Source organism: Pelophylax lessonae (genome assembly GCF_965119305.1).
Source record: "Pelophylax lessonae genome assembly, chromosome: 3".
Lineage (NCBI taxonomy): Eukaryota > Metazoa > Chordata > Amphibia > Anura > Ranidae > Pelophylax > Pelophylax lessonae.
The window spans coordinates 536466038-536488766 of record NC_138770.1 but is presented as its reverse complement, the minus strand read 5'-3'; the positions used below and the strand labels follow the sequence as shown (position 1 = coordinate 536488766).

The 22729-nt window shown below is 42.9% G+C and overlaps 1 protein-coding gene across 1 annotated transcript in view; it reads right to left on the bottom strand.

Annotated features, from left to right (window-relative positions):
* Positions 1 to 22729, bottom strand: part of TFB1M (transcription factor B1, mitochondrial) — a 183097-nt gene that overhangs the window by 4978 nt on the left and 155390 nt on the right. The window contains exon 7 of the mRNA XM_082250264.1: positions 4225 to 4352. Within this exon, the coding sequence (XP_082106390.1) occupies positions 4225 to 4352 (128 nt within the window). The remainder of the gene's footprint in view (positions 1 to 4224; positions 4353 to 22729) is intronic.

Here is a 22729-nt window from a genome sequence, read left to right as displayed (position 1 = left end):
CCCAAAAATTGGACAAGGCGATTTTATTTTTGCTGCAATTTTTTGGAAATGAAAACATAAGCTGGGGTTGACATGGTTAAGGTGCACTTAGCCTTTACTTTCAATAGATTTTTATTGATTTCAAAACATTACAACATATGACGAAAATTTGTCACAGTATTCCAGAACAAAACATACAAGGAGCGAGTCTTCAGCACTTAGCCTTTAAAAGGTTACCCACTTAATCAATAGGGGAGTGCAGGTCTACCAGATCGCAAAGATTTTTATTTGGTGGCTCTACTGGACCAGCTTAAACACTGGTTCCTGTCAGAAGAGAGTCTATTGTGGGTAGGGAAAGAGTCAACTTTAGGCCCAATAGAGACATTAACTTGTTCCTCTTGAGTGACAGCTGGCAGGCACGGGATCTTAAACCTCTATCCCTGCCTATATATGCAGGCATCGCTGTTGGCTAGGAGATAAATTAACTCCCCAAAATTAGGGCATATTGCACCTATTAAACCATCACTTCCAATTAGCATTTGCGAGACTTTGATCTCCTCATTATCCACTACCTCCCTGCTACGCTATGGTATATCCCAAGTGTCTGATCTCCTTCATGGGGACACTCCCTAAACGCTTGTGGAGTTAGAACAGAAATACTGTATACCTGAACAGCTATGGTTCACATGCATTAGAATGCTCCACTTCTTATCTAAACATCCTACTCTCAAACTTAACCTACACTCCAAAGCCTGGAGCTTCTGCAATGTGTCCAAGCCCAAGGGCATCTCCCTTTTTTATTCTATCCTCTATGAAACTCACCTTTTGTAAATCTAAGTCCATGTCCCTATGGAAGAAGGACCTCCATACCCCCATCTCAATGGCAGACCGCTCTGAGATCGATTTTTAAAGCAAACCACTGCACCAAGCACATTGAATATCATTAATAGATGGTACTATACTCCATATAGATTGGCGAAATTTCCCCCTCTCTATTGCCCTTGTGCTGGTGTGATTGTGGCCATATAGGGAACTTAGTTCATATTATTTGGGGATGCCGGAATCTCACTCGTTTCTGGAGACAAACGTTCCAGCTACTAGCCAAATGCACTGGGATCTTGCTAAGCCCTACCCTCCGCTCTAGCCTTACTGAACATTGGGATAGATTTGTATCCATCTTCGCACCAACCGGTTGTTATCCACATATTACTTGCAGCTCAGTTAGTGGCATTACAAAATTGGAAATCGAACCTGGCTCCTAATCTCTCTGATGTGGTGACATTGGTTGACCATTACTATGCCTTTAAGCGTTTTCTGGCAATTAAAGCTTTGAAATATGCTACCTTCTCAAAGTCATGGAGTACATATATAAGGAAAAGTGTGGCAATTCCATGTATGGCTAAATAATGTGTAATGTTGTACTCCCATTCCCATTAATTTACCCATCCAACTCTGATGTGAAAACATGACGACTCTCTCAAGTTCTGTACTGTACTTTGGCTTATGCAATGTAAGTATTTTGTAATAAAAATGTATTGATCAAAAAAAAGTTACCCACTTAAGCCAAGGCAAGCCTGTTATTAGTGGAAAAATTCTCCCTAGAGACTGAAATTACATTGTGTGCAATGGCTAGATGTAATTGGATAAACCCAAAACACTTTGATCATAGATGGTCAGGGGCATTTTAAACCTCCCTCCCCATCATTGGTGGTCACTGTCACTTTAAACGTCCCTTCAAAAACAATTCCACAACATTGGTGGTCAGTGGCACCCCTCTGCATTGACTTCATTCTTTACCTTTCTTCATTGTGACAAGAAGGGGCGGGCTCTTAAATGTAAATAGTACTGTTTACATTTGGGATCTATGTGATTGGCTCTTCCTGTGATGGGCAATCTTATTGGCTCTGTGTTTTTTGCCGAAGATCTTTGCTGTCCAATGACAGAGTGGATTATAGGTATTGTGTGCTCATGAACAGAAAGCGAAAGGAAAATTCCATTTCGAATAACCATTCCTTTTAGTGGGCAATTTAATACAATGGCTGGTGGGTGAAGGGGTGGTTAAAGAAACCTTACAATTAAATAAAAACAGTTTTAATCAAGTGTATTTCTATTTTATGCTTTGCATTTCCTTTAACTCTACTCCGCTGTAACTTATTTTTTTTTGTTCTATTTGTTTTTGATTTTTTTTTTTTCCAGTTTGCATAAAAAGAAAATGCACAAAACAAATTGGTTGTAAACCTCATCAGTTCTCAAATACATGCAGCATTTTATGTTTCATAAAAATCCAAAGCGCTGTATTTTTATCCCAGTATTTTCATCTCTGCAACTGTCACAGGTCTCTGAAAATCTCCACTCCATGGGCATGTTCAGGAGGTGGAGTCGTGACATCACTGGCCCCACCTCTCAGCTTTACACTCCCCCAGAAAACACACTAGTGCCAGCTTAGTGCCAGAGATGGAAATACTGGGGTAAAAATGCAACACTTTGGATTTTTATTGAACATACTAAAAAATAGTGCATGTATTTAAGAACTGATCCATATGAGGTTTGCAACCACTTGAAACTAAACATACTTCCACTCAGGCTGGGGCAGTAGAGGATCCACACCCTTCACTCATGCTTGTGCATGAGTCTCCTCTGCATGTCTGTCAATTAAAGGGGTGGCGACCATTTTTTTTTGCATGTGTTGGATTTTTTTTCAGTAGCAAAACGGGGAGTAATACAGGATGACCGGCTGATGGTTTTTCTGCTAAACTGTGCACAAATTAGTTGTGCTGATTAAGATAAAATGCTAAGTTCGCTTTTTGTCATCTGGGTTTACAACCACTTTAAGTATTTTTCCATTTGCAAACAACTTTGCAATGCTTTGTTCTAAAAATATAATTTTAGTGTCTTTTTTTTTTTCAATGGGATAAATTGTAGAAAGAAAAATGTATAGTTTTTAAAGAAAACCAGGTTTTGTTTTTTGTTTTTTTTTTAAAACTAACACAGGTCAAAATATATATAAAAAAAGTTGAATTTCATTTATTTACATCCTTTTGTCCATAGTGTACACAAAAAAATATTTTTTGCAGCACAACATTGCCAAAACAAAGCCTAGTTTGTCCCCGAAAAACATGTATTTTTTCATTGTTACCTTATGAAAATGAAAAAGTTATTACCAACAGGCCTATGGAAATGTAAGAACTACTCTGGTCCAAAAGGGACAGGGCTTTTTTTTCAGCGGTAACGGGGGGGGGGGGGGGGGAACGCAGTTCCGGCACCTCCAGGACTGAATGTATGTAATGGCAAGGGGTGCTGGGGTGTGCTCAGGGCTGTGCTACCACTAGGCGAACTAGGCAGCCGCCTGGGGCGCAGCCACGGCCACTGGTTTGTACGGTTTGACCTTAACCTACAGCAGTTCCTGCCGTCGTATGTTTTTTTTTTTTGGATGCCTGGGTCTTTGGGGTCATGTGGACAGGTTGTCCCACTTTCCCTGCTGGCTTCGGTGCTGACTGGGGGGGGGGTGAGGAGTGAAGTAGTCTACATCACTGGGTGTGCTACAGGGTCTGTTGATGCTAGCTGCCGGGGGATTAATTTTTCCCTTGAGGGGATCTGTATTTGCCCGATGGGGGGGTGTCTGTTTTTGCTGGGGTTTTTGTTGTTGCTGGGGGCAGGTCTTATGTTGCTTAGAGGGATTTACTGTTGAGAGGGGTCACTTGATGCTGGCAGGGGGGTGGGGGCTGTTGCTGCAGGGGGTCTATTTTTGCTGAGGAAGGAATTTTGTTGTAGGTGGTCCATTGTTGCTGGGTAGATCCATTGTTGCTGGGGAGGGGGGTCTATTGATGATGGCTGCAGAGAGATCTGTTGTTGCTACTAGGGGTTTACTGTTGCTGGGGAAGTATATTGTTGCGTGTGGTATAGACAAGGAACAATGCTCAGAGGTGGGTAGGGGGCGGAGACACTGGTTGACCTGGAAAGTGGGAGTTCCTGCACCTATTCTCTGAGAGAAAAAGCCCCGATAAGAGGGAATGCAGGTATGAGACCAATGTATAAAATGCATTATGCTTTTTTTTGTTTATCACTTCTTTATTACCATTTTATACCTGTAATTGCCAATTTACAGACTAGCCTTAGGGCTGTAGAGAAAGCAAAGTAAAAAAGGAAATGGTCAGGTGAATGACAAACTAAACTATAAATAAAGACAATATGAAAATAAAAAGAAAAGAAACTAAACACATGCATAGACAAGCAAGCAAAACTTACGAAAGTCCATGGTGGCAGTACTTTCTTCTGTACTGGAAAACACTCTGGACAACTTTTTCTACAAGTTTAAATGGCTGCTCAATTTTTGGCTGTATTAAGGGTGTAAAATGTACAACAGCGACATCAACCTAGAAAAGAGGAAGAATATTTCATTTAAATAGAATATGTTCCTTTTTAGATTCAAAAGTAAATACTAAAACATAGAAGGATGAATTAAACAATATGATGGTTACAGTATATCTGCCAAAATAGTCCAAGAGTGGCTCTAGGAGATATCCTGTAGAATCAATTCTGATGGAACTACAGATAACATGTAAATGGTATATTACATTTTAAATTTGCCTGTTATTGCATTATAATACCACTTTATAATACAGTATCTCACAAAAATTAGTACACCTCTCACATTTTTGTAAATTATTTATTATATCTTTTCATGTGACAACACTGAAGAAATGACTTTGCTACAATGTAAAGTAGTGAGTGTACAGCTTGTAAAACAGTGTAAATTTGCTCTCCCCTCAATAACTCAACACACAGCCATTAATGTCTAAACCGCTTGCAACAAAAGTGAGTACACACCTAAGTGAAAATGTTTAAATTTGGCCCAAAGTGTCAATATTTTGTGTGGTCACCATTATTTTCCAGCACTGCCTTAACCCTCTTGGGCATGGAGCTCACCAGAGCTTCACAGGTTGCCACTGGAGTCCTTTTCCACTCCTCCATGATGACATCACCGAGCTGATGGATGTTAGAGACCTTGCGTTTCTCCACCTACCGTTTGAGGATGCCCCACAGATGCTCAATAGGGTTTAGATCTGGAGACATGCTTGGCCAGTCTAACACCTTTACCCCCTGCTTCTTTAGCAAGGCAGTGGTCATCTTGGAGGTGTGTTTGGGGTCGTTATGTTGGAATACTGCCCTGTGGCCCAGTCTCCGAAAGGGAGGGGATTTAGTATGTCACAGTCCATGTTGGCATTCATGGTTCCCTCAATGAACTGTAGTTCCCCAGTGTCGTCAGCACTCATGCAGCCCCAGACTATGACACGCCCACCACCATGCTTGAATGTAGGCAAGACACACTTGTCTTTGTACTCCTCACCTGGTTGCCGCCAAACATGCTTGACACCATCTGAACCAAATTTAATTTTAGTCTCATCAGACCACAGGACATGGTTCCAGTAATCCATGTCCTTAGTCTGCTTGTCTTCAGCAAACTGTTTGCGGGCTTTCTTGTGCATTATCTTTAAAAGAGGCTTCCTTCTGGGATGACAGCCATGCAGACCAATTTGATGCAGTGTGCGACATATGGTCTGAGCACTGACAAGCTGACCCCCCCCAACCCTTTAACCTCTGCGGTAATGCTGGCAGCACTCATACGTCTATTTCCCAAAGACCACCTCTGGATATGACGCTGAGCGCATGCACTCAACTTCTTTGGTCGACCATGGCGAGGCCTGTTCTAAGTAGAACTTGTCCTGTTAAACCGCTGTATGGTCTTGGCCACTGTGCTGCAGCTCAGTTTCAGGGTCTTGGCAATCTTCTTATAGCCTAGGCCAGTGATGGCAAACCTTGGCACCCCAGATGTTTTGGAACTACATTTCCTACGATGCTAATGCACTCTACATTGTAGTTGAGCATCATGGGGAATTTAGTTCCAAAACATCTGGAGTGCCAAGGTTCGCCATCACTGGCCTAGGCCATATCTTTATGTAGAGCAACAATTCTTTTTTCAGATCCTCCGAGAGTTCTTTGCCAAGAGGTGCCATGTTGAACTTCCAGTGACCAGTATGAGAGAGTAAGAGCGATAACATCAAATTTAACACACCTGCTCCCCATTCACACCTGAGACCTTGTAACACTAACGAGTCACTTGACACAGGGGGGGGGGGGGGATGTTTATATGGGCCCAATTTTGACATTTTCACTTAGGGGTGTATTGACTTTTGTTGCCAGCGGTTTAGACAATAATGGCTGTGTGTTGAGTTATTTTGAGGGGACAGCAAATTTACACTGTTATACAAGCTGTACACTCACTACTTTACATTGTAGCAAATTGTCATTTCTTCAGTGTTGTCACATGAAAAGATATAATAAAATATATTTACAAAAATGTGAGGGGTTTACTCACTTTTGTGAGATACTTTATATTATCATATTTAAAATGATTATAAAGGTTTTAATTTAGTTATAGATGGCAAAATCTTGCCCCTAAAATCATTTTCTTTGAGTATAAATATTACAAAACAAAGACTTTGATTAATCAAGACCATAGCATATATGTTACCATGTTTTAGCAAGCAATGAGAAAACAAAAAAAAACCACCACGATAGAGGGATTGGGTGGCCTGCATCCAGAACTGTACTTCAAGAAATTGTGTTTTACAGGTAAGTAAAAAACCCTTATTTCTTAAATTGTACAGTACAGAATTGATACTTCCAGTACAGAACAGATGCAAATAGGCTCATAACAAAGCAATCAGGTCCACAACTTAAAGAAACATCCACCTGGTACCTAACACATATGTGAACAGAGGACCAGGTGACAGCCTTGCAAATTTAATAAGCGGACGCATGAGGTTGAAAGGCCCAAGAGGTACTGAATGACTTAGTTGAGTAAGCCTTAAAAGAGACAGGAGGATTCCTATCCTTCTAGGCATAAGCCTTACGCAGTGATAACCTGCCTAATCCACCTAGAAATGGTAGAACAAAATGCAGGACATCTCTTGGGATCGCTGGCAAGCAGAATAAATAATCTAAGGCTTGAATGGAAGCAGTGGCCAAGAGATACCACTGATAATTCATATGAAAATCTCTGTTGGATGCTTTGGAGATGGGCAAAGAGAAGGCAGGACAAACTCCTGATTAAGGTGGCAGGTCGAAACCACCCTAGGGAGAAAAGGGGCCCAAGGCCTAAAAAAAACACCCTGACTTTATGAAGAACAAGAAAGGGTTCATTACAGGATAACCTGCCAGTTCTTTCTCACGATAACCACAAGAAAATCTAAAAAGTCTTCAAAATCTATAAGGTTGGCCAAGGGAAATATCCAAAAATGGGCTGGAGGGTGGGCTTCTGTAGAGCCAAGAGGACCAAATTAAGATCCCGAGGTGAGACTAGTGCCCACACAGGGGGGTGCAATGTGAGCAACCCCCTAAACAAAGGCCCTAACCAGTAAATGAGAGTTCTCTGATAGAGAATAGTCTAATTGGAAACCTGACCCTTCAGGTAAGTATCGTCTGGGGTAAAAGTTTCTGTCTCAGACCATGTGAGCTTCAGAGGCCTGCAGTGAAACTGGGCCAACATCACCACCTTGAAGAAAGCCACCATGAGCCCCAGAATCATGGTGCAAAAAAAGACTAGGGGAAGCTTCGTAGATCGCAGGGTTCGTTCCCGTGGAAAAAACATGTCCAAGATTCCTGGCAGTGGTTGCTATTCAATTCAAACTTCTAGAGGTTAACATACTACCCAAAGCTCTGAAGTGTCTTTATCATCCACCGCACAGGGCAGAGTAATCCTTCAAGCAAAGGTCATTCAGCTATCCGATAATGTAGATTCCCTGAAAGCGCAGTAGCACCAGGATTGGGGCAGAGCCCGAAGGACTATGGACAAGCCAAAGGAAAAAGAAACAAACTGGAAGCACTGCTTGCACACTGCAAATTACAGGAACTACTGATGTGGGGTAAAAATGGGGATATGGAAATACCTTGATCCTTGATGTCTATCAATGCTCAAAACTTCCCTTGTTGCAGTGGTGAAATTACAGACTATCTGGAACTTTTTGACCTGCAAAAATCTGTTGAGAATCTTTAAACCCAAGATAGGGTGAATGTCCCTGTTGTACTGTAAAAAGGCTTGAACAAAAGCCCTTAGATTTGTTCCTTCAAGAGCACTGGGACAATAACTGATGAAGAGTGATGTTGCTGCAGGGCAGTCTGAAGTAGGGATCGACCAATATTTTTTTAGGGCCGACACGGATAATGATTTTTCCGGCCACCCTTCAGACCGATATTAGGTGCCGATATTCTGTACATTCAATTTTTTTACTTTTATTGTTATCACAAGGAATGTAAACATCCCTTCTGACAGTAATAGGCAGTGACAGGTACTCTTTATGGAGGGATCTGGGGTCTATAAGACCAAGACCAAACCCCTCTTAAAAGCATTCAAAATGCCAAGTTTGGCTGTTTTGAATACTGTCTTTTTAAAATCTGGAGCTTTTAGGGCTCCAGTAACTGGAAGTGATGTCATGACTCATGACATCCCTTCTGGATTACTACATTCCAGCTTTTGTTCGGGTCTTCGGCCACCTGGCAGACATGCCTGCTGGTCGCTCGGGCCTCCCAGTGGGATGGGAGACCCGGGTAGAGGTATGAGGGGGGAGGGGTGGATGTCCCCTCCCCCTGCTTGTAATAACAGCCTAGCGGCTGCCTAGCCATATTAGTTATTACCAAAAAACCAACCATCGGCTCTGAAGAACAGTATTGGGGTCAGGCATCACTCCAGTACAACCACTTAAAGAAATATCGGTCATATCGGCAAGTTTGTGACCAATACTTCACAAAAAGTGAATATCGGCCCCCCATAATCGGTTGATCCCTGGTCTGAAGGTTCCACAAACTCATTGGACAGGCAGGAAGGTCTGAGGTCATAAACAGTGCACAAGGTAGGGAGTGAAATTCCAGCCTGTATCCTTGGGACACCACATCCCAGACTCAAAGATCTAAAATGCACTGCCTTCAGGTTTCTGAAAAGGCTCATGGATGTCCCATCACTTGTAAAAGTGGGGGCACCCCTTTATTCTGAGGACTTGGGACTAGTTACCAGACTTGGCTAGCTTGGACATGCAGAATTTGCGATGGAACTGTGTGGAAGACTTGGCCTTAAAAGCAGAGGTCTCAGAGGAACAAAAGGAACTCTTCTGAAAACCAGAAGAGGCTGATTTTGCCATGGACTCCTTAGTTTTATTCTTACTAAGTGCTCTTTCTGTATGTGACTTCCTTGAAAAGTATGCAAACTGACAATAAATTTCCCCTATTTGCTTCCTTTTGGCCTGTTAACATACCACCAAAAGCATTTTATTATATCACTTTGTCAAGTTCAAAGAAAAATAAACTGATCATTCAACTATAAATCTTGTGAGCTTTTATAAGCCAAGGGGCAGAGTGTACAGGAAGTTATCAGTAAGCATTTTTGTGGAGTACAATAAGTAGGACAATGACAAAGGGGACACTGATTGTCAGAGCTTATGCCTTCTGTGTCCCGCAGTCTCTATTAGTGAGGAGACTTTCCCCATTATATCTGCTATAGAGGCTGAAAATTTAATTTCTCTCCACTTAAAAAAGAGGAAAGTGGGGGCATGAGGAATTGGGGGGGGGGGGCGGGGGGAGGGGGGGGGTGTTGACATCAACCAAATCATTTAATTTCACACAACTATACAGGGGGAGAATACCTTGCATACCTGCAATTACACAGTGTCAAGGGCCTCTCCATGACCCCACATATTCCTAGTCATAGACTAACAATTTTTACCAACGTCAATTTTACTTGAAGTGGCCATACCAAGGATAATTTTGACAAAATCAGTGCAACGCCTTAAAACGTTTGTAAATAAACAAAATCAGTACACCACCAGTATGTCTGCTGGTTTAAAAAAAAAAAAACAAGCTCTCCAGCAGATTATCAGTTACAGAGACGAGACAAACCATTTAACACAGACCGTGGCGCTTACAATAAACAACATTTATGTGAAACGATTTGCTGTAACTGCTTATACAGTATTAGTTCAAGTTTGGTTTTAATGTGTTGGTATATTTAAATATGCTAGTATATCTAACAACTCCCCTAAGACTGACAATTCTGCTGCCCAAAGGGGTGCCCCTTGTGCTCCTTCACCCAGAGTAGGGGTACTCTAATACAGGAAGTGTGTTGCGGCTCAGATCACCAGGTCAAAACTAAGAAAACTGATATACAGTAGTAGCACCCACATTTAATGATTGGTGAGCTGCAATATATCTTAAGTTTTTGGTTTTGGGTTTAATATGGCTTTAAAGTGAGGTAGACCCCAAGCGCGTTGCTTAACCACTCTGCAACCGCTCACAGTAATACTACTGCGGCAGAGTGGTTCGTTATCGTCCAGCCACGTAGTATTAACGTGACTGGACACTCCCCCTTCTGGGCGGCGCTTGCGCGCCGCCGGAGGCTCGCTCCCGCTGTTTTCATTCACAGCGGGAGTCGGGCCAGGGGAGGAGCAGCGGCGATCGCCACTGCTCTTACCCGATCGTCGGGGATCGAGTCTGGAGATCCGCCCGCTGTGTGTAAACACAGCGGGCGGATCTCCATAGTGACAGATCGGACTGTTCAGCATAGCTGGACATCCGATCTGTCCATGAATCACATAGTCACCTCCCCCCCTACACGTCAGTAAGCACCAGGCATACATTAACCCCTCCCTCTCCAATAAAATTAACCCCTTCCCTGCCAGTGTCATTTTTACAGTAACAGTGCATATATATAGCACTGATTACTGCAGTAATGTCACTGGTACCCCCAAAAGTGTCAAAAATGTCAGTCAGGGGTCCGGTCTGTCCGCCGCAATGTCGCAGTCCCGCAAAAAAAAAAAAAAAAAAACACCAAAAATGACAGAAATCTTTCCCTTTGTTAGTAAACGCAATAACTTTTGCGCAAACCAATCAAAATACGCTTATTGCTATTTTTTTTACCAAACATATGTAGCATAAAACAAATTGGCCAAAAACTTTTAAAAAAATTGGTTTTTACATCTTTTTTGGGGGGAATTTCATATAAAAAAATGTGAAAAATATTGTTATTTTTTCAAAATAAACGCTGTTTTTTTGTTTATAGCGCAAAAAGTAAAAATCGCACAGGTGATCAAATACCACCAAAAGAAAGCTCTGTTTGTGGGAAAAAAAGGACGTAAATTTCGTTTGGGTACGGCGTCGCACGACCGCGCAATTGTCAGTTGAAGTCGCACAGCGCCGAATCGCAAAAAGTGGCCTGGACGGAAGACAGCAAAATCCTCCGGTTGTAAAGTGGTTAATTTATAATCCAATATTTCAATGGAGAAATGGACCATCTACAATAAATTTGGACACAGCCCTGAACTATTTAATGTAAGGTAGACCCCAATCTGGGTCGCTTAATTGTAAGATCCGTCTGGAAGGATTTGGGGTCTGAAATGGGAATCTCCACAAATTTACTTTTATAAGGACTATAGAGATGTCTTTTTTAACCTTTAGTAATCTATTTGAGGATTGCTCATTTTCTGTTCCTGAAAACATGCTATATTCAAATGTAAGCATTTATCTAGGAGCAACTATGTTTTATACAAGTTTGTTTTTAATGAGCTTTTCATTGACAACCTTTGACACCTCAACAATAAGGTTCAAAATATAATTACATTTGTTTAAATAATTTCTTTTATTCACTGTGGAATAAATTATGGTCCAACAACATAGAAACAAAGCAGAGATGACGAGTGCAATAAAAAAATAAATAATTAGAAATCAATTATCACCTTAAAAATATGCAGATAATGCCACTCCTAACAAAGCAATTGTCTACCAGAAAAGCAAAACTGCTCTTGAAACGATCATGAAGCCTTGTAACTATGGCAACTGACAGATGAAAAAGCATTTTATCTGTGAAGAGACACTTCAGAAAAATAATCGATCTGAGTCTATTTATTCGGCACGCACCTATTAAAAAACATGCGCACACAAAAATAACAGCATTTTAAGAACATCCCTAGTTGTTCCACAAAGCTTTATGACGAGTAATCATGACTAGTGGAAGGTCATTATTAAACAGTAGTCATTATTAAAATTAGTGGTCAATTGAGTCCAGCTGTCTGTCTGCCTTACACAGTTGACGTGCTTCCTTAATAACTATGATTTAGGCTCCTTTCAGACAAAGCGGATCTGTCCAAGCAAATCAGCCTGCTCAGCGGGCGACCTCTCTGTTGAGCAGGCGGATGACAGGCCTGTGTCCACTCTTTCTATTCTCTATGGGGCGGTTGGATGGAAACGGACTGCATGTCCGTTTCCATCCGATCAACAGATGGCAAACGTATCCCCATCCATCTGTTTTTAGCAGACTGGATCGGATGTCGGCAGTTGACAGCGGACACATATCTGCTGATATCCGCTGCCCCATATAGAACAATGAATGGTCCGATCGGTTCCGCCTGAAAATCGGAGAGGCAGACCCAATCGGTCCACTGGAGTGAAAGGGGCCTTATAGATAAATGATAAAGCTAAACTCCAAGCAAACCAAATACGGAGACAACAAAAAAAAAATATTTATATATATATATATATATATATATGAGCTGAACTAATGAAGGTAAAGACTGGTTTGCTGCAATGTATTACATTTTTGATTTTGGGTTTAGATACCCTTGAAATCAAAGTTTATTATACAAGTTTACAAAAAAGTTAAGAAAAGGATGTAGAAGGAAAATAAAAACTGTATTAGATTAAGAACTTGTGGAGCAGCTACTGTGACTTATTTCTTGTGCTCTAGTGAATTCTGTGGGTGGGTTTAGCAGAGGAGGAAAAGAATTCCAACAAAAGAGATGCACAGAAAAACTTCCAGTTTCTTTTGCCAGTTATGCCTTGCATTTTCCATACTTTGTAGATGTGCCTTAAAAGAGAAGTATGGGTTTCTCTTTTATTCCCCCAGTTATACTAATCTAGGTGGATGCAGCATTGGTCCGACGCTCCATCTATCCCCCGACGCCTCTACACTGAGCAATCGAACACTGCCGATCACTCGGTTCTGACACTGACCTGTCAGTCAGTCAGCAGCCCCCTCCTCGCTCAGTGGAGCGCTGGGCTGTGGAGGGGGAGTGGCCAGCTCAGGCACTCAGTGGCTCGCTGAGAGGCTGAGCCAGGTTTCGCTCCAGCCATCTGAGAGATCCTGACTCCGTGGTCACGATTACGCAGTACCTGGACCAACATCTGTGAAGTCAGCAGAGAGTGGACTTCAGACTGCTCTCTGCTGAAAATGGGTCACAGGAGTGAAGAACGAACTACACTCCTGTGATCCATAGGAGATGTACAGCCTAACCAGATTCAGGATTACTTTTTTTACCTTGTATTTCACATCAAATAATGCAAGCTAAAAGGGATCACAATCAAAAGGTTTAAAACAACCCGATTACATTTGATGTCTTGGATTTCAGAGATATCAGAGGACCTATAGCAAGACCGCGTGGGGTTTGCAGAATGTGGACACCCATCATTTCCTGCTTAATCAAAAAATGAATGACTCTTGTTAAAGGGGAAATATATTTGTTTCAGGTTCATTATGTGTTTAGCACTTATACATACACACACACAAAATATACAGTGTATATATATATATATATATATATATATATATATATATATTAGTTCATTTGTATTCTGGGAATATTGGCGGTGATAAGTGTTGAATATAATGAACATAATAAAATGAGCATTTTGATATGCATTAAACAGGAACAATTTACAAAAATACATTTTTAAAACTGTGCCAAGTGTGTGCCAGGGTATTATGAGAGCTGTAAAGTGAGATTTGCCTTGATTAATGTGCATGCCGGGGAAGAGCTAAATATTACCAGGAGTTTTTGTTACAAAAGCTGTGTTGCACTGGACAGGGCCCTCAGGAGCAATGATGAAGGTAAGTATTTTACTATAGGGGGGGGGGGGGGGAGAAGTTGTCCTCTGAAATTGCATTGCACTGTAAAATTCTATATACAACATATACTGTAAAAAAAAATAAAAAACTATATAAACAGCCTTGTAAAATTGTCCTTTCACAACTAATTTTGCCTTAGCATACAGTGGTATTGCTACTACAATCTCTTCATGCCTAGATTTCTCCAACCTGCCAGAGTTGCATATCTACATTAAAACTTGAAACTCTACCTAACAAGCATCACCTTTATAAATAAGCTTTAAGGGCAACCTATGCCCAGACTATGCACACTACAGCAGTTTAAAACAAGCCCTTTTTCATGTCTGTAAGGCTACACATACACTAGCCTACCGTGACCGTGGTAAAAACGCAAAAGACGAGTTTTGTGCTTTCCCGCGGGAGGCGGTCAAAACATTCCTATCCTGAACGTGATTCTTCCGCATTCAGGAGAGGGAGGGTTTAACCTCACCTACATGCGGCAGCTCCTAAACTCTGCTAAAAGCCTATGTGTACATGGACATGTAGGGCTCCAGTCATGAAGCAGTACGAAGCACCTTAAAAAAAAAAAAAAAAAAGCATTTTTCAAAAAATTTTCAGCAATCACAAAAAACGCTACCAAAATACCACTTGAATTATTTTAGGAAGACAAGTGGTAATTTAATTAAATTTAGTAGTGAAAACATGCAGTAACTTAACACCTGCCCATGGTCATGAATGTATTTATTTACAGTAGTAAATACAGCGTTGTTCAGGAGTGGTCGCAGGCGTCCTTAACAACCAATAACTGTCATGTTTGGTAAGGAATAGGCGGCCGCCGCGTCCTTAACAATCAATGAGTCCTCAGCTGTCAGCAGGCTGAGAGGGGTGCTTTTGGGATGCTCTGCCCCCCCCCCTTCCCCCCAAAGCACCTTGTCTCCATGTGGATGGAGACAAGGGCCTCTTTCCTATAACCCTGGCCTGTGGGGGTCTGCGGGAAAAGGGCTTATCGGAATCTAGAAGCCCCCTTTAACAAAGGGGCTCCCCATGTGAATGAGTAGCCGCTGCTACCGCCGACCCCCAAAAAAAAAGCTCCGCACCTGACAAAGGCTCTTGCTGTCTGCCAGCTCCATCACCAACCCAGCATGCTCCTGTTCGGTGACGTCACGTGGGGGTGGGGGGCACCTGGGGATGTCACTGGGTGGCACTGCCCCTTAGTTAAGAACTGTCCGACGGTAGAACGGTCGACGGTGGGCATCTGCATCGGGGGACATTTTTTTTAGTTTTGTTATTGCAATAAAGGAGAAAAACTCTTTTACACTACACTTATTTTATTTCTCATTGGTGAATGAGTAGGGGTATGATGTAACCCATACTCATTCACATGGGGGGGGGCAGGATCTTGGGCCCCCTTGTTAAAGAGGGCTTTAAGATTCTGATAAGCTCCCCACAACCACCGGCCATGCTTGTGGGGAAGAGGCCCTTGTCCCCATCAACATAGAGACAAGGTGCCTGGAGGCAGGGGCTCCTGCCCCAAAGCACCCCCCCCCCACCATGTTGAGGGCATGTAGCCTGGAATATGGCCTGGTATTGTTCAGGAGGGGGACATTTGTTCATGGGAGTTCCTCTCAAAATCCATACCAGACCCGAAGGTGTCTGTTTTTTACCCTAATTTTTCATTGTAGGCTTTTCTTTTTTTACATTCAGGCCTTTTACATTCAACCAAGGTCTTTATGGAGCTTGGTTGTGCACTGCTGCGCAGTCATGCTGGAACAGGAAGGAGCCATCCTCAAACTCTTCCCACAAAGTTGGGAGCATGGAATTGTCCAAAATTTAGGTATGCTGATGCCTTAAGAGTTCCCTTCACTGGAACTAAGGGGCCAAGCCCAACCCCTAAAAAACAACCCCACACCATAATCCCCCCTTAACCAAATGATTTGGACCAATGCACAAAGCAAGGTCCATAAAGACATAGATGAGCGAGTTCGGGGTGGAGGAACTTGACTGGCCTGCACAGAATCGTGACCTCAACCTAACAGAACACCTTTGGGATTAATTAGAGCGGAGACTGCGAGCCAGGTCTTCTCGTCCAACCTCACAAATGCACTTCTGGAAGAATGGTCAAACATTCCCATAGACACACTCCTAATCCTTGTGGACAGCCTTCCCAGAACAGTTGAAGCGGTTAAAGCTGCAAAGTGTGGGCCAACTCAATATTGAACCCTACAGACTAAGACTGGGATGCCATTAAAGTTCATTTGCGGGTAAAGGCAGGCTTCCCAATACTTTTGACAATATAGTGTATGCATGTGTGTTGCCTTCTAAAAGGGGAATTCCACCCAAAGGGGAAGTTCCACTTTAAGTCCTCCTCCCCTGCCACATTTGGCTTGTCATTTTTTTAAAAAAATCTTCGGGGGGGGGGGGGGGGATGGGGGTCGGCAAGTACCTAGTTTTGACAGGCGATCCAAGTGGAAGTTCTCCTCTCCCTTTCCCTCCCCGCAGTCTTCTAGGACATGTCAAAGGTCACAGAAGAGTTCGGGACTATTGAAAAAGCACAGTGCTGCTCGTGCATTGGCAGCTGGCTGTGAAACCAAAAGCAGCATAGCCAGCTGCCCACAGTTAGAATGCTGCAACAGTACCCCAAAGGCTACTGAAGAACTAACCCGGTTTATTACTTCGCTGGATCCCTGGACAGGTAAGTGTCAATTTATTAAAAATCAGCAGCTACAAATCCATATTTTTTTTCCCCAGAGGGAACCTCCTCTTTAAGTTGAATTCAGACTGGCAGCTTGTTTTCAGTAACCAATGCTCCACTTCTGGGTATGCATGATGACATTACAGGCTCCAACCCTATGCATTTTGCCATACACAATGCGACTCTGAAGTCCTGCTGCCTGGATAATATCAGATACCCCTTAAAGGGGAAGGAGCATACTGGCCTATTTTCCTTATAGGTCCAAACATAGGTATTGCAGATAAATATGTTTTCAAATTTAACAGAAGCCCTGAAATTACAACTTTTCTAGCATTTACCACCGGTTCACACCAGTTACGATGCGGGAAACACGCATTTCACTTAATGATTTTCACCAAGAGTTCCACTTTAAGCTAGACAAGTGGTAATGGAGTGCGCAATATTGTGAAATAAATATCTGCAAACCCCGGATAGCTGCCATTTATGCTGTGAAACAATACAAAGAATTGAACTGAAAAGGACAAAAGTCAGTTGTTTGTCCACTTAAAGGTTGGTATTGTTTCAGCATCCAAGTACAATTTCCCGTTCTCGTCATGTTTTCTCTAAGTTTTGCTGGCTCATTATTTCTCCAGCCTCTCAGCAAGATGGACAGACTGTTTCTTCAAACAAGCCACAGGGAAAGTAAATGAGAATGAGAGGCACAACAACCTGTATTTGAATATATATTTTTTTTCTTTTGGCAAGAACTGCATTTTCCCAACTACAATATATTTCCCACCAACAATATAAAGTTGCAAGACGTGACGTGGTGCTTATTTTCCAGTAAGTACTTTTTCATTCCAGGTATAAAAAAAAAAATACTTTACCAGCACTATGATTTGAGCAGTGCTTTGTTCAGGCAGCGCTGAAGTCATGGATCAGTGAGTCATTACCTTAATACAATTGTTAAAAGTACACCCACTAATTACTAAAATGCATCATTACTGCACTATTTTTACATCAAGGCTTCAAGTAATATGCTGCCATTTCTCTTCCATAGCAATGATATTTTATTTGAATTTCTGGATTTGATTAACTAGAAAAACTTACTGCAGTCCATTCACGATTGTGGTCTTAAATGATGCTACTTAGAGACTGGGGAAAAGGGTACATTACTCCATATACTAAAATGCAGAAAAAGAAAGTGCCTTCAAGCATCTGATTTTAGTATTAGTCTGAAGAACCCTAATATTTACCAACACAGTTGCTGTACTTATTTAAGTGACAAATACCTAAAAACTGGAAAAGCAGGATGGAGCTCTGCATCCACAAAATAGAGCTTTCTTTTGATGGTATTTGATTACTATACATTTTTTTTTTTGCGCTATAACCAAAAGACAACTGACAAATTTGAAAAAAACATTTTGCTATAAAACATATCCAATTAAAAAAAAAAAAAAAAATCGAATTTCTTCATAAATTTAGGCCAATATTTGGCTACATATTTCCGGTAAAAAGAAAAACCCAATAAGTGTATATTGATTGGTTTGCACAAAAGTTATGGAGTCTACAAACTATGGGATATTTACTGGAATTTGTATTGATTTTTTTATACTAGTAATGGTGGCGGTCAGCGACTTATAGCGGGACTGTGATATTGTGGCAGACAATCTGACCCTGACACTTTGTGGGAACCAGTGACATTAATACAGTGAAAAGCTAAAAATATGCACTGTCACGGTATTGACATTGGCTAAGAAGGGGTTAAACATCTAGGGGGATCCAAGGGTAAACGTGTGCCTAACCATTGCTTTTGTGTACTGTGTGCGCTGTTTTTACTAAGGGATTTGATAGATGGATGTGATAGATTTTCGCATCCCTGCTGCCAGGACGGAGCTTTGCATTGTTTACATATGCAGAGCTCTGTCCAGCCTCTCCTTGACGATCCGCAGGTGCGGGCGGGCATCCACTGGCCAGCAACCGCTTATCGGCTTCTGCTGTGACTAATCACAGCAGAAGTGGCGTGCGCCCCTACTCAGAAGTGCAAAATTGCATATACACACACATGGTTCTGCTCAGAATGGCTATTCTGTAGCAGTAAATCTGCTATGGGGCTGTCGGGAAGTGGTTAAACCCTAAAAGCAAACATTTTACAGCTTACCGATTCTTACTTGTGATAACTGCATTCGTTTTCTTTTTTTATGCTTTCTCTCTTTTATAGTAATCTGGTCATCTGGCCCGTAAGTCTGTTGTTTTTCAACATTACCAAGCTGCCCTACAGATGAAGTTAGAGGGTTGAGACAACACTGACAGGGGTGTTTACAATGATCAGCTTTGTTTTGCATAAAACCATTAGCCCTCACCACGGTACCGTTTTTTAGAGCTGGCAGTCTGCTTTCTAATAACAACTGATGCGGCTCAGCAGCCACTTGATCGTTATCACAGGGAGCGGGAGGGGGCATCCCCCCCTCCCGCTGCCTTTTGCTACTCTCTCTGGGTTTCTGTCCCACTGGTGATCAGCCGGCATGTCCAAAGAGTGGTCAGAGTCCTGAACGAAGCCGGGACTCATGGGGTCTCTGATGAAGTAACCCAGAAGAGACGTAACTTTCAGCTGCCAATGGCGCAGATTTTAAAAAAGTGATAGTATTTAAAAATGCAGATTTTGGAGTTTTGAATACTTTTAAGTGCAACGAAGGGATTCTTTTAGACCCCAGATCCCTCCATAAAGAGCACCTGTCACTGCCTATCATGATCACAAGGTATGTTTAAAAAAAAAAGTGATATTTTTCACCCCCGTCTCCATGTGCTTGCGCACCAAAGAAAATTCATACGTAAGTCACGCCCAAATCACATGTGAGGCATCGCCGCGATTGTCAAAGAGCAATAATTCTAGCAAAAGACCGTTAAAAATTTTACTTGCAAAAGTTTTTATTTTGTAAGACATATGTAGAATAATAACATACAATCTCAGGAAATATTGCATAAGAAAGGTATACAATGTGTCATATACAGAGCCCACTCGGGAAGGGACTTTGTAATGATAACAATGGCAACAATGCAATACGAGATAGGCATGGTTACTAAAACAGTATTACTAAAACGTCTGAGGATCAGACCAGAATCCCAGCCCGCAAGCAAAGCACAGAAAAATATAACCGTGGACCTCCATGTAAGTTACAAACGCCCTCTGTAAACCAGGAAGGGGAACCCCCCCCCCTGAATCTTATGAACTGGGGTTGCATATAATCACCCTCTGAAGATATAGGTCCTGAGAGAGGTAGATACCCTATAAGCCACAAGAAAGGAGGAAGTATGGAATATCCGAAAGGAAGAAAAGGAAAGGAAAAGAAGGAAAGAACACAAGAAGAGAAAGGGGATAGGAGAAAGGATGGAGATGCTGGAGTGGATGCAAGAAGGGATCGGGTGGAGAAAATACAAAACACAGACAATTAGGATGAGGGAGGTGAGATGTACAGACGCCAGGGTTCCCATACTGCTTCAAATTCCGCTTGCTTGTCACGGAAGATGCTGACCATCTTCTCCTGGGTCATGATCCAAGAGATTTTGCGTTTGGTTGCCCCCATTGAGACCGAGGGGGACTTCCAAGCCCGAGCCAAGGTAAGCTTCCCCCCCAACAACATGAAATGCATGAGCTTCAAACTGGTTCTGGGCCCTTTTACACCAGAGCCAAGAAGCAGTGCTACTTCCGGGGTCCTGGGAGCCGGAAGCCCAGTAACTTTGCGGATCAGACTAAACAATTTATTCCAAAAACTATGGATACGCGGGCATTCCCACCAAATATGGAGCAAGGAACCCTGATGTCCGCACTCGCGAAAGCAAAGAGGATCAGTCCCCGGGTACATTCTGGCTAGACGGGTGGGAACAAGGTACCAACGCGTAATAATCTTAACATTAGCTTCAACTAGAGACATATTCAAGATACCTTTAAAAGCCCTCCGGAAAATGGAGTTCCAGGTGTCCGGTTCCCACGATAGCTCCAGATCCCTTTCCCAGGAAAGGGCGTAACCGGGCTTGTCAGGTGAGTCGATCAAAGCCCTGTAAATCAACGAAATACCTCCCCTCTGGACTTGAGCTTGTGCACACCAGCATTCATATGAAGTGGCCCGGGGTTCAACATCTGAACCTGCGACCATAGATGATAGGAAATGTCTAATCTGGTGCAACCTAAATTTTTCTGAGGAAGGCATATCAAGCTTACTCGTACAGTGTGCGACTGACAAGGGGCCCTGAGGTGAGAGGAAGTGTCCTATCCTGAATAGTCCCTTGTTGGTCCACCATCGAAAAGCCCTTATGTTTAGTCCCGGAACAAAGTCCGGATTGTTAAAAATATGTGTCAGGGGTTTGTGAGCCGAGATAAGTGTAGGATGTGTATATAGTCTATCGCACAGCACTAATGAGTGAGAGAGGGAAGGTGCCAATACAGGAGGTCTCCTACTTGGAGGAGCCCAAACCAAGTAATCTATGGTGTGATTAGGGACCGATTGTCGTTCCATATCAACCCAATCCGGTCTGCCCCCCATAGCATATACCACCGAGAATTGTGCCAGTTGGGCTGCCTGGTAGTATCTCCAAAGCAGGGGGACCCCTAGGCCCCCCTGTAAGCGGCTTCTGAAGAGGACCCTCCGCGGGAGTCGGGGACCTCTGGTGCCCCAAATAAACTGAACCATCTTGGATTGAAGACTCTGCAATTTCCCTTTAGTTACCTGTATCGGGAGTGATCTAAAAAGGTACAATATCCTGGGGAGAAGGTTCATTTTAACAGAATGAACTCTTCCCAACCAGGAAATGTTCCCTCTGGCCCAAAGTTCCATATCGGTAGACAATTTAGCGAACAGAGGCGGGTAGTTGGCTTGGTACAAAGAGGAGATGGAGGCGGTCAAATTGACCCCCAGGTACGGGATAGAGGTGGTGGCCCAGGAGAACGGAAAATTTTCCCGGAGGGTCTGCAACATTGATTGCGGGAGACTGACGTTCAAGGCTATTGACTTAGAGAGATTTACCTGGAGGCCTGAGATTTTCCCAAACTCATCCAACAGTCGGAGAAGATTGGGACTAGTAATGAGCGGTCTCGAGAGGAAAAGGTCATCAGCGAACAATGCACACTTGTGTTCTCTACCCCCGCACGAAATCCCTTTAATATCAGGATGGCTTCTGATTGCTATAGCCAGCGTTTCGATGGCCACCGCAAAAATGAGGGGGGACAGTGGACAGCCCTGTCTGGTCCCCCTGTGTATCGGAAACGTATCCGAATAGTGGCCCTGCAGTTTCATGTGCGCAATAGGAGAAGAGTAGAGGGCTCTTAAGGCGTTTAGGAAAGAGGGGCCAAAACCCCACCTGCTCAAGACATCAAACACATACGGCCATTCAACCGTGTCAAAGGCCTTCTGGAGGTCCAAGGAAAGGAGGAAACCCTGTTGGGGTCTCCCTCCATCCCAGGGGGCCCCCAGAAGAGAAATGATGTCCACAGCCCTTCGGATCTGGTCAGGTCCCTGCCTCCCCGGCATGAACCCCACCTGATCTTTGTGAATATAGCGGCCTATAAAATCCACCAACCTATTGGCCAATATTTTCGTCATAATTTTTAAATCGTTATTAATCAGTGAGATTGGTCTATAATTTTTAACGTCAGAAGTATCCTTGCCCGGCTTCGGGATAACCGAAATGTATGCGGTATTGGCCGAAGCCTCTAATTGCTGTCCCTGCCTAAGGGAATTAAAAAAACGCGCCAAATGCGGGGCAAGCACTGGACCAAACGCTTTATAATAACCCGAGGAAAACCCATCAGGCCCGGGGGCCGAACCTTTTTTCAAATGCTTAATTACCTCTAAGATTTCTAGCTCCGAGATGGGGGATTCCATGGATTTCATATGAGCCTCGGAAATACTAGGTAATGCCAGGTCATCCAGGAAGGCCGTCCTGCCCTGGATGGTCGCTCCCTCACTAGGAGTGTACAACTGAGAGTAGAATTTGTAAAAAGCGGTCATAATTTTTTGTGGGTTCTGAGTCATGGATCCATCCGAAGTCTTAATTTTGGGAAAAGCATAGGATCTGGGCCTGGGGGAAAGTTTAGCAGCTAGCCGGGGTCCTATTTTGTCGGTTTGGTAATAGAACTGTGCAGAGGACCAACGTAAACT